The 14,275-nt window shown below is 38.0% G+C and overlaps 1 protein-coding gene across 3 annotated transcripts in view; it reads right to left on the bottom strand.

Moving 5' to 3' along the window:
* Nucleotides 1-14,275, bottom strand: part of eif4g3a (eukaryotic translation initiation factor 4 gamma, 3a) — an 81,336-nt gene that overhangs the window by 50,192 nt on the left and 16,869 nt on the right. For 2 of the 3 annotated variants that reach the window (XM_051672767.1, XM_051672766.1), the window contains exons 4-5: nucleotides 10,671-10,763; nucleotides 7,985-8,017 (exon numbers count right to left, since the gene is read on the bottom strand). In XM_051672767.1, the coding sequence (XP_051528727.1) occupies nucleotides 7,985-8,017; nucleotides 10,671-10,763 (126 nt within the window). Of the gene's footprint in view, nucleotides 1-7,984; nucleotides 8,018-10,670; nucleotides 10,764-11,587; nucleotides 11,651-14,275 lie in introns of all 3 variants that reach the window. The other variant, XM_051672765.1, reaches the window with a different exon arrangement.

The following is a 14,275-nucleotide window of genomic DNA, read 5'->3' as shown; positions in this document are numbered from 1 at the left end:
AAAAATGAATGTTCTGTCATCATTTATTCTCCCTGATGTTGTCCCAAACCCATATGAAAATTTTAAAAGGACGTTCACGCTTTCCTCCATGCAATCAAAGCGAATGGTGACTGAAACCAATGGTGACTTTTGTGTTCCACAAAAGAAAGTCATACGAGTTTGGAACAACATGAAGGCGATCATTTTTGCGTGAAATATCCCTTTAAACATCGCAATTACTACTGATCTGGCATCAGCTTTTTTATTTTTATCTTTCCATTCATAGCTTTATCATTGAGGAAAATTATGAAACTGATCTCAGAGCAGTAAAAGTTGACAACGTCTCCAAGAAATGCTCCACAGCACATATGCTCCAGATACATAACGCTGTGATGCTCATTTGGTAGTTGCAGGTTCGATTCCTGCCTGCGACAAGACCCAATCCTATTCCCACTGTTTTACCCCAATAGCATCCTGTCATCTCTCTACTGTCTACATCAAAAAGAGGTATTAAAAATAACAAAACTAAAACTTGATTTTGTGGTTCCTGCCTGTGTAAAACTTTTCGCAAAAGTGCTAGGGCGTTGTGGGTTTTGAGTGGTTTTTAGCGTGTTGCAAGCTTGTTCTGGGTAATTGCTAGAGCATTACTATTTGGTTTCCGGTGTGCCCCGTTCCATTTTGTGCTGCATGAGCTGGTGCTATTACTGCAAACAACAGAAATAAATGGTTTAGAACGTTCGTGTCAACAGGTCCAGCATAGACAGCCTCAAGCCGTTGCGTCGTGTCAACGGACGTCTCAAGTTTAGACAGGGAGTGAGAGAAAGAAATCAGAGTCTGTACCCATTCTTCTAAATAAATAAACAAGAAGCCAGGAGACTGTGTACCATTGCAATGAACCTGCCAAACTGAAAACTTTGCGTGCAGCACCAAGGGAATTTTCAACAATAATGATTTCTTATCTTGTGGCTCCCTCTGGTGGACAAAAGCACACCAATATGGACATGAGGCTGTATCTTCGCAACACTTTAGCGCATTGACATGAAACTTGGTATATGTCATGACAAGCACGACCTGAGGGTCCAGCACAGTTTCAGTACAGCGCCACCTAGTGGTCAGGAAATATGCTAATCTATTAGGTGGAATCTATTAGACTTTTTCATTACATTGGTGGCAGCTGTATACTGAAATCGGTCAACCCCGACTGGCCTAAAGTCTGCAGAATGGGGCCGACAAATGTAAATGGGGCTAAAATCAATGTTAAAGTCAGGTAATATAATCTAGCCTTAAGTGAAGGAAAACAACATTAGTTGACACCCTTACAAAAACTTCTTTAGCTTTACGAATAATAGTGAATGTTTCTTGGAGTTTGTTCCAAATGATCTGGCTCTGAAGAATAACATCAGCCCAGTCCTACACCTGTACAACTGTCAGAGGAAACAAGAAAGAAAAAAACAAACATGAAGACCACCAATGGAGAACAGAAATTGACAACACACATTGTTTGTGTGTGTGTAATGGGTGATTTCCTTTCACTCTGACTCATACAGGCCAAAAGGGGAAGGAGCACAGCCAGAGGCGAAGACCCCTATGTGCTAAACTACTGTCACAACACTCTATGAGTGTGTGTGGAAATGCCAGGGATGGAAGATAGTGGAGACTTCGTGTCTATGTAAGGGACAGAAATAAGAATGAGTGTGTGTATCTGAATGTCAGACAGAGAGAGAGAGAGAGAGACTGAGAGAAAAAGGGACTGTTCAGGTGTTTTGCAGTCCAAGCAGTGGATAAATGACAAAAAAAAAAAAAAGAAGTTTCCTTTGTTTTTCTATTTACTAAGAGTAATCAGCTAAATAAATGTTCTGGGAAAAATTAATGGGCTTTGGGTCACATGATTTAAGGGCTTTTTAAGGTGTTTTATAGGTAAAATAAACTGTTTTTGAGTAAATTAGCTGCTATATGCCCATATTGGAGTTTATATCCACAAAGTCAATTATAAAATCATTAAAAAATCTAAAATATAATTATGGCGAGATTTCTGTCTGTTGCAATGTGCAGTGGAAATGATGAATTTCGGAAAAAAAATGTGATCAATGTTAGTTTTACATACCTAATGAGTACATGCATACATTTCATGTATGGAAATTTTAAATTAGGGCGAGGTAAAAATATTGTTTTTCAGAATAATCGCGATCTTCATTTAAAAGATCCTGATATCAATTCCTACAATCCCAAGATTGATACTTTACTTTTACTTAAAGTTTACTTCAGTTTTGGTAGTGTCACCTGTTTTATTTGTTAAATAAAAAGCAATTTAACTGCGTTTGGACCCTGTTGTTAATTTCTAAAATGTAAAATTAATAATTTTGTAATGTACAAAGTAAGAAGGTTCCCTGTATCCACCTTTTTCTTGAACACAGAAATGTTCCATTTACATTTATTCATTAGCAAACGCTTTTATCTAAAGCGACTTACAAATGAGGACAACAACAGAAACATTCAATCATACAGAGGCAGTAATAAGAGAATAGCTGTGATACAAAGTTGCAAATTGCTCAGAGAAACACAAGAGAGGAAGGTGGGAGACAGTGGTAAAAGAATAGATTTAGAATTATTGTTATTTTTAAGAAGAAGAAAGAAGACAGTTATTGGATTATTAGGATTTGGCCAAGTACTCGCTAAAGAGATGCATCGTTAGATGTTTCTTGAAGGTGGCTAGAGAATCAGCTGTTCGGGTGAAGTTTGACAGGTCGTTCCACCAGCACGGAACCGTTGAAGTGAAAGTCCACTAAAGGAGGAGCCACTCATCCACTGATTGTAAGCTTCTGGATGGAAACAGACTCGAAATAGTGAGTGCAGATAGGGGGGTGCGAAGCCAGAGTTTGTTCTGTAAGTGAGCATCAATGCCTTGAACTTGATGCGAGCAACCACTGGCAATCAGTGCAGTTCGATGAAGGGAGGTGTACCGTGCGCTCTCTTGGGCTCATTGAAGACCAATCGTGCTGCCACATACTGGATCAATTGCAGAGGTTTGACTGCACATGCAGGAAGTCCTGTCAGAAGATCACTGCAGTAGTCCAGTCTAGATATAACAAGAGCATGGAAAAGGAGGAGTGTAGCATGCTCAGATAGGAATGGTCTGATCTTGCTAATGTTATGCAGAGCAAATCTGCATGATCGGGCTGTTCTTGCGATGTTGTCCATGAAGTTAAACTGATCAACAAACACAACCACAAGCCCTGGATGGTGTAAAAGTTCCATGATTCATAACGGAAGCCAAATAAAGAAAAGCCTCAATCGCCATCATTTACAGCAGGGGTGCTCACACTTCTATGGAATGAGATCTACTTTATCATGTTATTGCAGCAAGATCTACCATACACAATAAAGGCTATGCATTATCACAACACCAAAATTTCAGTAGTCTGTAGTGAAATTTGACGATTCTCAATACCAGCTTCAAAACCACAACATATGCTAATTATGGAAGAATGGTTTAAAAAATGTATTACAAGTTTTCAAGTAAACATTCAGAAGAATGAAATGCAACATAAAACTACTACTGGTCTTCACTGTATGATTATAATACATTAATACTTTTTTAAGCCAATGATTGATGATTAATATGACGACACACTAGATGGTATTAGGTCTATTAACTTACATTTATACTTACAAGTATGACATTTTAATACAAATCCGCTTTTTTCTCTGCTGTTTACGTTCACTTTAGACGGGCATTTTGGCAGAATTTTGAAATGTATTTGACCGTTCAGGTGCGCATTAGCGTGAGCATTTTCAAAACACACGCGCATGTTCAGCACACACACATATGCCGCCTGTCAATCAAACAGGGTGCAGATGAATTATAAAATTACGTGCTTTGGATTACTTTCAACAGCGGAATAAGAATATGAACTTTCTAATAAGTGCCACAGGCCTAGGCTATCACAAATATAGCCAGTTATTTTTTTGTTATTGATATTTTAATCAGTCTGCTTGTCCGGTCGGGCAAGTAAAATTCTCTTTCAGCCCTGTGAGCCATCAAAGAAATGAAGCAAAAGTGGCTACATGTGTTGAACTTGCTCCTCAGATGCTGAAAATAGTTATGTTGTCAGAGCCGCTGGTAATAACGTTAGATAATTAGCTAATGTTAGCTAGCTAGATATAACGTTACATAAGTTATACATTGTTTTTAACGACAAGCAGCCAGATATGTCAGCAAGGAGACTGACAGCTAACGTTAACATTACCTAATTTAGCTAACGTTAGATTAACGTTAACTATCAATGAAAACGTCTGCAGTAATGTTATCTGTTTGCTGTCATACATTGATAATGATAAAATTGTGTTTGGACTAGTGGATAACTGCAGTGGATACTGTAACGTTAGTTAATGTTACTTACCTCAAATGATGTTGTGTCCTCAAAACGCCTTGGTGTCTTGGATGCAGCCAGGTGGTTCCAATGCGTGTGAGCATGCGCGCGTACAGCGGGGGGATTGACGGGGCTGACTGACTGGGAGTGAGTGATGCTTTGCCAAAGCAACGGCGCAAAACACAACGTTAGTGATCTTTTATGTTATTATGAGAAATGTTAAAATATTTTCGTTTCACTATGAAATTGTGGCGGGCCGCCACAGTCTAAGTAATTAATGGGAAACACTGCAACTCTTTAACTGTAACTGCCATGGTGTCCCAAGTGGTCCCTCCATTAACAGTGGGACGATGTCCCAGCACACCATCCATGATCTCAAACCATGGACAGTTCTTCCTTTGGGCACCGCTTTGTCCATTGTGCATTTTATCGGATTTGTACTATACCCGCAATGTTTAAATTTTTCCCAAACCTTTACCATTGTGCGCTGGATACACAACCTGCAAGTTCAGTGATCTTGGTGCTGAAACCTCTTGACCTGACTCAGCAAAACTCCGCTTTTGACATTGACCCCACCTCAGTCCCCAGTTGGCCTTGTTTGGCCCAAGGCCATTGGCCCCGAGTAAGCCCTGAGGAGGTACGACGAAGCCCCAGATGTGACAGTGGGAATGTAACTGGCCCTGGCATGCACTAGCACGCCCCCATTTGGCCCGACAGTGGAAACGTGGCTATTAACTACTTTGAGTTGTAATGACACTCATTTTTACTCCGACTAACACTTAATGTTGTTCTCCGTCTGGAGCACTTCTTTCTGTAGATTTTACATTGCTTCTTATTGTGACTGGCACCAGAAAACCAGCTGGTGCCGAAAACTGTGGATAAATTACAGCAATAGCTGAGAGAGAATTTATTTGATATGTAGGTAAAATGAACATACAATATATTTGAAAATATTCCCAAATGAATCAGAACCGAGTCGTATCGAAATCGAATCGAGAGCTTGTGAATCGAATCAAATCGGGAAATCTGTATCGATACCCAGCCCTATTTTAAAGAGGTGCCACTCTTTCCAAGACCCAGCACTATGATGAGGAACAGGGCCCAGTTGCAAGAAACCACTTAAGTTAAGAAAACCCTTATTTATAATTGAAGGCTATTGTTACTTTTCTCAACTTTTCTGTTGACCTTTATGTTTGTCCTCTCTGTCCTTTTGACCAACATTCAACAACAGCTAGCTAGTACTGTATGTATGTCTAATACACTCCCTCTCCACTCTCTCCTATTTCTGTTTGTTTTCTAATGGCCTGTGGGTATCAGTTTTAGCCGCAGTGCCGGCGAGCTGGGACTTGTCGCAGCCACAGGGGAGAAATTAAACCTTAACTCAGCTCTTTTAACATCCGCACAGGTGTCACCGCCCCTCAATACACAGTCAAGAGCTGTTCTATAGGGGGAACTCTTCACAGATATGTTCATAGTCTTAAGCTTTTAATATTATTTTACTCCTCTGTATAAAAAGAAATGTAACTCAAGGGTCTTCTTTATGGAAATGCTGGTTTATGTAAAAAAATGACTTACTGGCCAATCATATTACATTCATCCAAAACATTTATCTTGTGCTGCACTATCCACAGTTTTCCCAAGCAACCACTGGGCATCGCCATGAGTCTGATTGCCGCTTGACTGTTTTCTGGTTCCGGTCTCCATAAAAAGTAAAAACTAGTGAAACGAACCATCCAGATGGAGAACAACAACCATTTTAAGGAATATTTAATGGAATATTTCAACCATTTAAATGGAATATTTTGGGTTCAATACAAGTCAAGCTCAAATGACAGCATTTGTGGCATAATGTTGATTACCACAAAAATTTAATTTGACTCGTCCTTCCTTTTCTTAAAAAAAAAAAGCAAAAATCTGTGTTACAGTGAGGCATTTACAATGGAAGTGAATAGAGACAATCCGTAAACATTAAAATACTTGCTGTTTTAAAGTATAGCCATAAGACATAAACAATGTGCGTTTACATGATTTTAGTGTGATAAAATCGTTTACTAACCTTTTCTGTGAAAAGTTATAGTCAATTTTGCAACTTCATTACTAATAAACCCTAAAACCAACACAAAAATGACCATTTATAAGCTTCATATTTCTGCCTTTAAACCCTTCAAATACTGGCCCCATTCACTTCCACTGTAAGTGCAATTTTTGCTTTCTTTTTTCTTTTTTTAAGTAAAGGAGGGACGTGTCAAAATAATTTTTTGTTGTAATCAACATTATGCCACAAATGCTGTCGACTGACCTTAATTTGTATTGAACCCGGAATATTCCCTTATGAAAGTAAATCTTATATTAGAGCTTAATGGAATATTTTTTTTTTTTTTTTTTTTGTTATTAACATTTTTATTGATTCATAAATTAACACACACACAAAACAACATATTTATAATGAATCAGTCACTTTAAACATTAAACCCCCCACCATATCCCCTCCCCCTACCAAACTCCCACCCCATCCTGACCCCCCACGAACACCCCTGTGGTCAGTAGAATATAGACACACACACACACACACACACACACACACACATACACAAAAAAAAAAAAAAAAAAAAACACACACAAAACTAAAACAACAAATAAAAAAAGAAAAGATTTTCTTAGTTTTAAATTTTCCAAAATCCAACCAATGTATATATATTATTGGCATGGTTATCGGCTATATACAGCCAATATATATATGAAATATGCTATGCCAGCAGCTAGTGGCAGGTGTCTATGGTGAATATGGTGGTGGTCTACAGGGCAAATCAACCCTCTGAAGACCATAGACATTTATAATCTGACAGCACTGAATCAATTGGACGGTACAGATGTTGGGCAGGTTGCCACAGAAAGCCACTCGATTTTCTTTTAAGGTCACCTGCATGTTGTCGCATGGACTTGTGGATACATGCAGACTACATAAACAAATCATTAGCAACAAATTAGTTTTTCCTTTTAATGAAAAGCCAAAGCAAGTTGTATGGAACATCAACGCATGTACAGAAACATGTACACCAATGCAACTTACATTTAACGCTTCAAATGCTTCTGAATGCATTCAGTTAACAACTGGCAAAAGTCAACACTGACAACAGTGTTTCTGCTCAGGAAATTGAAATTATTACAATATCAACAAAAAAGGTGCACTAACAGCCTTCACAAGCATTAGCAATAAGCATCAGTCTTAATCATTGCACATCTGCTCATCAGATGAGGTGAACAGATTAAATCATCATTTAGACACTCCTTCAGATATTAAAAGAACCAGATGAATCAGAGGAAACACTTCTCATGTCTGCCTCTCAAGGACAGCCGAGCCAATACATGAATATGCGGGGTATGAATAACCATGTTCTTAAACATTTCAGCTAGTGATGGTGACTCTATTTGAAAAAAGTTGCATGTCTAGAAAGCTAATATTGCATTATTGACTAACAAAAACACAAAAATGTATTTTTGACAAACTAGCAGCTTATATGAGGTAAATTAAGTAATTATGAAACCCCAGCACAACATCACACTTTAGCAAAATCCAAAAGCTCCATTAGAAGTGTCTGATAGGATAGAGAGACATTAGGTTTAGTGTGATTTACCTGATGGTGGGTCGGCCGAGGCCCGGTCACAAACTGGAGGGGGGAGCAAGTCGAGGTCATCAGGAGCAAGAAAGGAGAAAAAGGAGGTAGAGAGATAGTGATTTACCTTCAGTGACTTGTATTTCCATTATAAATGAAACAAGAGAAGTGTAGCAGAGAAGTGTAGCAGGGTTGTGTGACTTGGATTAATAATAGAAGTTGGTTGGGGTCTGTTGCTTTAGCAGTCATGGCACTTTTGCGTGTGGTATTTCAGGTGTCTAATTCACTAATCACCCGCAATCTAGTTTATCAGGCGAAATCAGAGCTGAAATAGTGCTGCATATTGAGTATTTAAACGAACTGTCATTCTTTTCCACGAAAACATGCTTCCTTTCTATGTAAATAAGGCTCATTATAGACAGCCTGGTGCAATAAAAATTGCGCTATTACCGCCTGAGGAAAGCAGTCAGTAAACTGCATTTTATATAAAAGAGATTTTTGTGTACATTTACTATCGATCATGGCAGTAGTAATTCATCAAGTAAAGATCAAGTGATGTTGAAGAGTGTTATAATCTGGCATATATACAGATGCGCGGTGTAGTAAAGTGCACTTTTACCACGTTAAATAGATAATTCAGGCGTTTGGATCACAGCAGTGGAGTAATGCTAAACAGTCCTGACAGAGTGTGTCAGATGGTGGTGGTCTGCACAAAAATGTAATGGAATGTTCTAGGTTAAATACAAGTTAAGCTCAATTGACAGCATTTGTGGCATAATGTTGATTACCACCAAAAATTTTTTTTACTTGTCCCTTCTTTTCTTAAAAAAAAAAACAATGCAAAAATCAGTGAGGCGCTTACAATGGAAGTGAATGGGGCCAATCCGTAAACGTTAAAATACACATTGTTTCAAAACTATAGCCACAAGACATAAACAACATGCGTGTTAACATGATTTAAGTGTGATATCGCTTAATAACCTTTTCTGTGTAAAATTATAGCCAATTTTACAACATTGTTGCCATGATGACGTAACCCTTTACACCATAAAACAACTGTAAAAACGACAATTTAAACGACTTTAAAGTTCAAATAATACACAAGTTTAAACAAAAGAATTAATTATGAAAGCATACAATAAGATCTGGTGAGAAACAAACTGAAATCGAATGTACTATTTAGTGAAAATGTTCACTGACCGTTGATCTCCTGTGTGCATTCATGATAGGGCACGAGAGCAACAGTTCATGCAGCGCCCTCGCGACATTGGGGCGTTCAAGCGAAAACATTTTTTATCTAAAAACAGGTCCTTTACAGTGATAGCAACAATAGAAAACAACACAGCTGTACACAAAACAGAGAACAGAACTTACTAAACATGTCTGAAGAGTTTGTAGTGGAAGAACTGATGCATTTCTATGCCCAGCCTTATGTTTTGAACGGAGTACTCGGAAATCAAACAGAAACATAGAGGAGGCTACAGGCAGTAGCAGTCAGACTGTGTCCTAAACTAATGGCAAACGACACGCGATAAAAGGTTTATTTTCTATGGTAATCAGAGTTTTTGTCCTAACCGAGCAACGGTACATTCTAGTGATCGCTTGTTTTCCATTTTCGGATTTGCACGGGTAACTCTATCCGCTGTAAACTGGCACCGGTCCAAAAACTTTCAAAAAAATAAAGCTGGGCATAGAAATGCATAAATTCTTTGGCTACAAACTCTTCAGACATGTTTAGTAAGTTCTGTTCTTTTTTTTTTTGTGTGCAGCTGTGTTGTTTTCTATTGTTGCTATCGCTGCGGAGGACCTGTTTTTAGATAAACAAAATGAGTTTTTGCTTGAACGCCCCAATGTCGCGAGAGCACTGTGTGAACTGTTGCTCTCATGCCCTATCATGAATGCACACGGGAGCTCAACGGTCAGTGAACATTTTCACTAAATAGTACATTCGATTTCAGTTTGTTTCTCACCAAACCTTATCGTATGCTTTCATAACAACCATGAGCCTCATGGAATAATTTAATAGACTTCTGAATAATACTTTTGAATTTTTTTGAAGCTTGAAGAGGTAGTCACCATAAACTGCCATTGTATGACATCATTGAGCACAATTTTTTTTTTTCACAATTTCTCCCTTTGTGTTAAGACAAAGAAAGAAAGTCATATAGGGTTATAACAACACAGGGGTGAGTAAACAGTGACTGAATTTTCATTTTTGGGTGAACTAATCCTTTAACTTGTATTGAACTCTGAATATTCCTTTAAGCTATTATTTACTGATGCATTCACACGTGATGAATTAAAAAGTGGCACCTTTAAACATGCCACGTCGCAATTGGTTCTCACGTTTCATGCGACTGATGCAATACCTTTTGAATTAAACGCAAACGTGAACGACATTAGAGAGCTGCAGCACAGGGGAAGTTTTTCAGTGAATAATGATTTCAATTTCAGTCTGTTCATCACAAAAAGCAACCATATGGCTTCAGCAGACTTGGAATATAGCACATGGACTACTTTGTTGTCCTTTTTTGCAGCTTGGCAGTATATATCACCATGCACTTTCATTATAGAAAAAAGCATGAATTCACTGTCTAACATCTCCTTTTGTGTTTCGCAGAATAAAAATGATAATAAATGATAATAAAAATTTTCAATTTTGGGTGCAATGTCACTTTAATGTGCATGGGTGGGGTGTAGAGCTTACCGGCCGAGTCTGTGGCTGTACGTTCATTGGCTGCGTCTGTGGCGAGAACATCAGGGGGGCGGAGCCTGCATTTTGAGCTGGGTTATATGAAGGCTAAGGAAGGGACAGGATAAGAGAGAGAAAGAGCGAGGAAAAGGTTAGATGTGGAACCTAAAAACAATAGCTTTGTTCCAAAACCTAGTGTGCTGCCTTGCTGTCTACTGCATACTAGGACTGGGCGATATGATGATATATATCTTGGCGACGATATAAAGTGTCAATCGATACAGATTTTGCTATATCGTGAATGTGAGCAGCAATGGACAAGGGCTTCACATGAGACTGAAAATGCATTCTAATTGACCGATAGTGGCCTGCGAATTGGACTTCATGCAGCATTTTAGCCATCTTAAGTGAGATTCCAATTAGAAGGGAGCATGCATGTTCAGTTGGAAGGGCACTCCAAACAACATAGGGAATAAGGTACATCGATACGTCACTTCACAGTTAGTGGAGAGTGAAATTTACCCGCCAGTCATTCCAAACTATAAAAGTACTGATGTAGTTTGGCCAAAAAGTAACGCTAAAATAAATTAACAAAATTGGTTTGAGACGCTGGCGTTTTTATTTAGCTTAATTTATCTTAGGTGCAATTTCTATGTAGTCGTGCGCAAATATAAAGTGCTCGATACATCAGTTATCATGACAATTGTTCATCTAACAGTTAAGACACACATATTATAAAAAATAACTAAACAACATTTATGTTTTATATTAAACAGCAACAATCTTTAATTTACAAGTCTGGAGAAATATATTAAATATATACCAATACATTTTTATAAGAATACACGTGGATGTATTACAGAAATGTATATACAGTATACGGACGTAAGTTTATTTATATGCATTTAAACGAATATATTATGTTATCTTACTTGACTCTTCAACAGATATCCCGTGCTCAGTAAGTATGGAGCAGTGAACACTGCATAGGGACCCTGCGAATCGGAACGCAGCTTGAGACTAAGAGAAGTAAAAAAACATGGAGAAAGACATCTCCACAGAACACACAGAACGGGACGACTCCCAAACAAATCAAGAAAATGAAGAGGAGCTTGTTATTAAAACAGGTGCGACATCTGTGGTGTGGACATGGTTTGTGTTCACAAAAGCCAAAACAGAGCAGAAAAATGTAATTTGCTAACTGTCGCGTAGCGATAATCACTCATAGTAATACAAGCAATCTGTTTTACCACCTAAAAATACAGCACACAAACATTTTGATTCAATTTAGATTTCCAGTGATGATTGGTGAAAAAAGACATTAATCACTTATAGCGTAATACAAGTTACTTTTGACCAATAGGTGGCGCTATCACCAAATTGACATGGTATTGTCAGGGCCTGGTCACCATGCCACATATGATGTTTCATTTCAATACGACAAAGCGTTCATGAGATACAGCCTCAGATCCTTATTGGCATCTTGCCATATAATTCGTTTATGCGTTACACGAGAACAGTTAGGTCTATCAAAAAGCTTTTCAGAACTTTTTCTCATGAGTGTCCCTAGTTGATACATGGCAAATTTCTTGCAAATCGGATATACGGCCTAGGAGGATTTTGAAAAAGTAGGTCATCCATGAAATTTAAAATGCCAAATAGGAAGTATGGCCAACTATGGAAAATTGGGTATCATTCGACTCCGTATGCCCCAAGGAATCTAAAGTGACAAGTCTCATGATTTTAGGCCAAACTATTCAGAAGTTAAAAGCAAAAATAGGCATTTTTCATATTTCTTGAAACTGTGCAGGTGCTCTCACATCATGCTTGTGATGACATATACCAAGTTTTGTTTCAATACGCTAAAGTGTAGCGAAGATACTGTCTCAGGTCTATTTTAGTGTGCTTGTCGTCGAATTCGTTGATGTGGTATATGAAAATGGTCTCTAGGTGATACATGCAAAATTTTGAATCCGACATACGGTCTAGGAGGAGTTGGAAAAAGTTGAAATTTCAATATGTTGGAAAATTTTGTTGGCAGAACTTAAAAACAATGCGACCCAGTGGGACTCGGCATGATCCGAGCAATCAAAGGAAAAACTATTTTGTTTCTAGGACTTTCGGTTCAAACGTTATAGGCCGAAACGAGTTTGCAACTTTGAACAGTTGGTGTCGCTAGAGGGTTTGAGTTAGAGATCCCAAATTACATTTGGGATCACATTTACATTTACATTTTGGAGTGTCCTTTATCAGTGTGCCAAATTTACTAACTTTCCTATGTATGGTTCTATGGGCAGCCATAGACTTCATGACCGGAATAATAATGATAAGAAGAATACAATAGGTGCCTACGCATCTTCGGTGCTTGGCCCCTAATAATATTGGTCGACAACATTTCAGACAGAAACGTAGCATAATGTGAAATTTAGCATTACGGTAAGATTGATTTAAAACCAAGCTGTTTTTTTTTTTTTTTACTTTGTGTCAAGTTCCTAATAAAGAGAAATTTATATAAGAGGAAGTAGTTTTCATTTATAAAAGTATTTAATTCACTGACTGCATTCTCCAAAAATAGGCATTTCAATATGGTTATTTAATTCATCAACCTATGTTTATTTTATTTAAATATATTGTGATAAATATCATATTGTGATTTGTAAAATAATATAAGATTTTGGTCATATCGCCCACCCCTACTGCATACATAGGCAGATTTCCTTCTAAGGCAGCATCCTAACTGAAATTTAACCTCATAAGTGACTAATTTGGAGTACTCTATATAGGCAGCAATGCCCTGTGTCATACAAATAGTGCTCGTCATGTGAACACGGGAGACTCAACTTAAAATCTATTCCTTTGATGCTCGATGATTGAAGCTAGGTTACACTGCAATCACTCACAGTATAAAAGAGCGTATATAAAAGTGTCTGAGTATATATATATATATATATATATATATATATATATATATATATATACACACACACACACACACATACACACACACACTGGTGGCCAAAAGTTTGGAATAATGTACAGATGTTGCTCTTATGGAAAGAAATTGGTACTTTTATTCACCAAAGTGGCATTCAGCTGATCACAATGTATAGTCAAAATTACTATTACAATTTTTTTTAAAAATTCAGAACTTCTTAAACTACTTCAAAGTGTTCTCATCAATAAATCCTCCACGTGCAGCAATGACAGCTTTGCAGATCCTTGGCATTCCAGCTGTCAGTTTGTCCGGATACTCAGCTGACATTTCACCCCACGCTTCCTGTAGCACTTGCTATAGATGTGTCTGTCTTGTCGGGCACTTCTCACGCACCTTACAGTCTAGCTCATCCCACAAAAGCTCAATGGGGTTAAGATCCAGAACACTCTTTTCCAATTATCTGTTGTCCAATGTCTGTGTTTCTTTGCCCACTCTAACCTTTTATTTTGTTTTTCTGTTTCAAAAGTGGCTTTTTCTTTGCAATTCTTCCCATAAGGCCTGCACCCCTGAGTCTTCTCTTTACTGTTGTACATGAAACTGGTGTTGAGCGGGTAGAATTCAATGAAGCTGTCAGCTGAGGACATGTGAGGCATCTATTTCTCAAACTAGAGACTCTGATGTACTT

Source organism: Myxocyprinus asiaticus, chromosome 35 (assembly GCF_019703515.2).
Source record: "Myxocyprinus asiaticus isolate MX2 ecotype Aquarium Trade chromosome 35, UBuf_Myxa_2, whole genome shotgun sequence".
Taxonomy (NCBI): domain Eukaryota; kingdom Metazoa; phylum Chordata; class Actinopteri; order Cypriniformes; family Catostomidae; genus Myxocyprinus; species Myxocyprinus asiaticus.
Note: the sequence above shows the minus strand (reverse complement) of the source record. Positions and strands in the feature narration are given on the sequence as shown.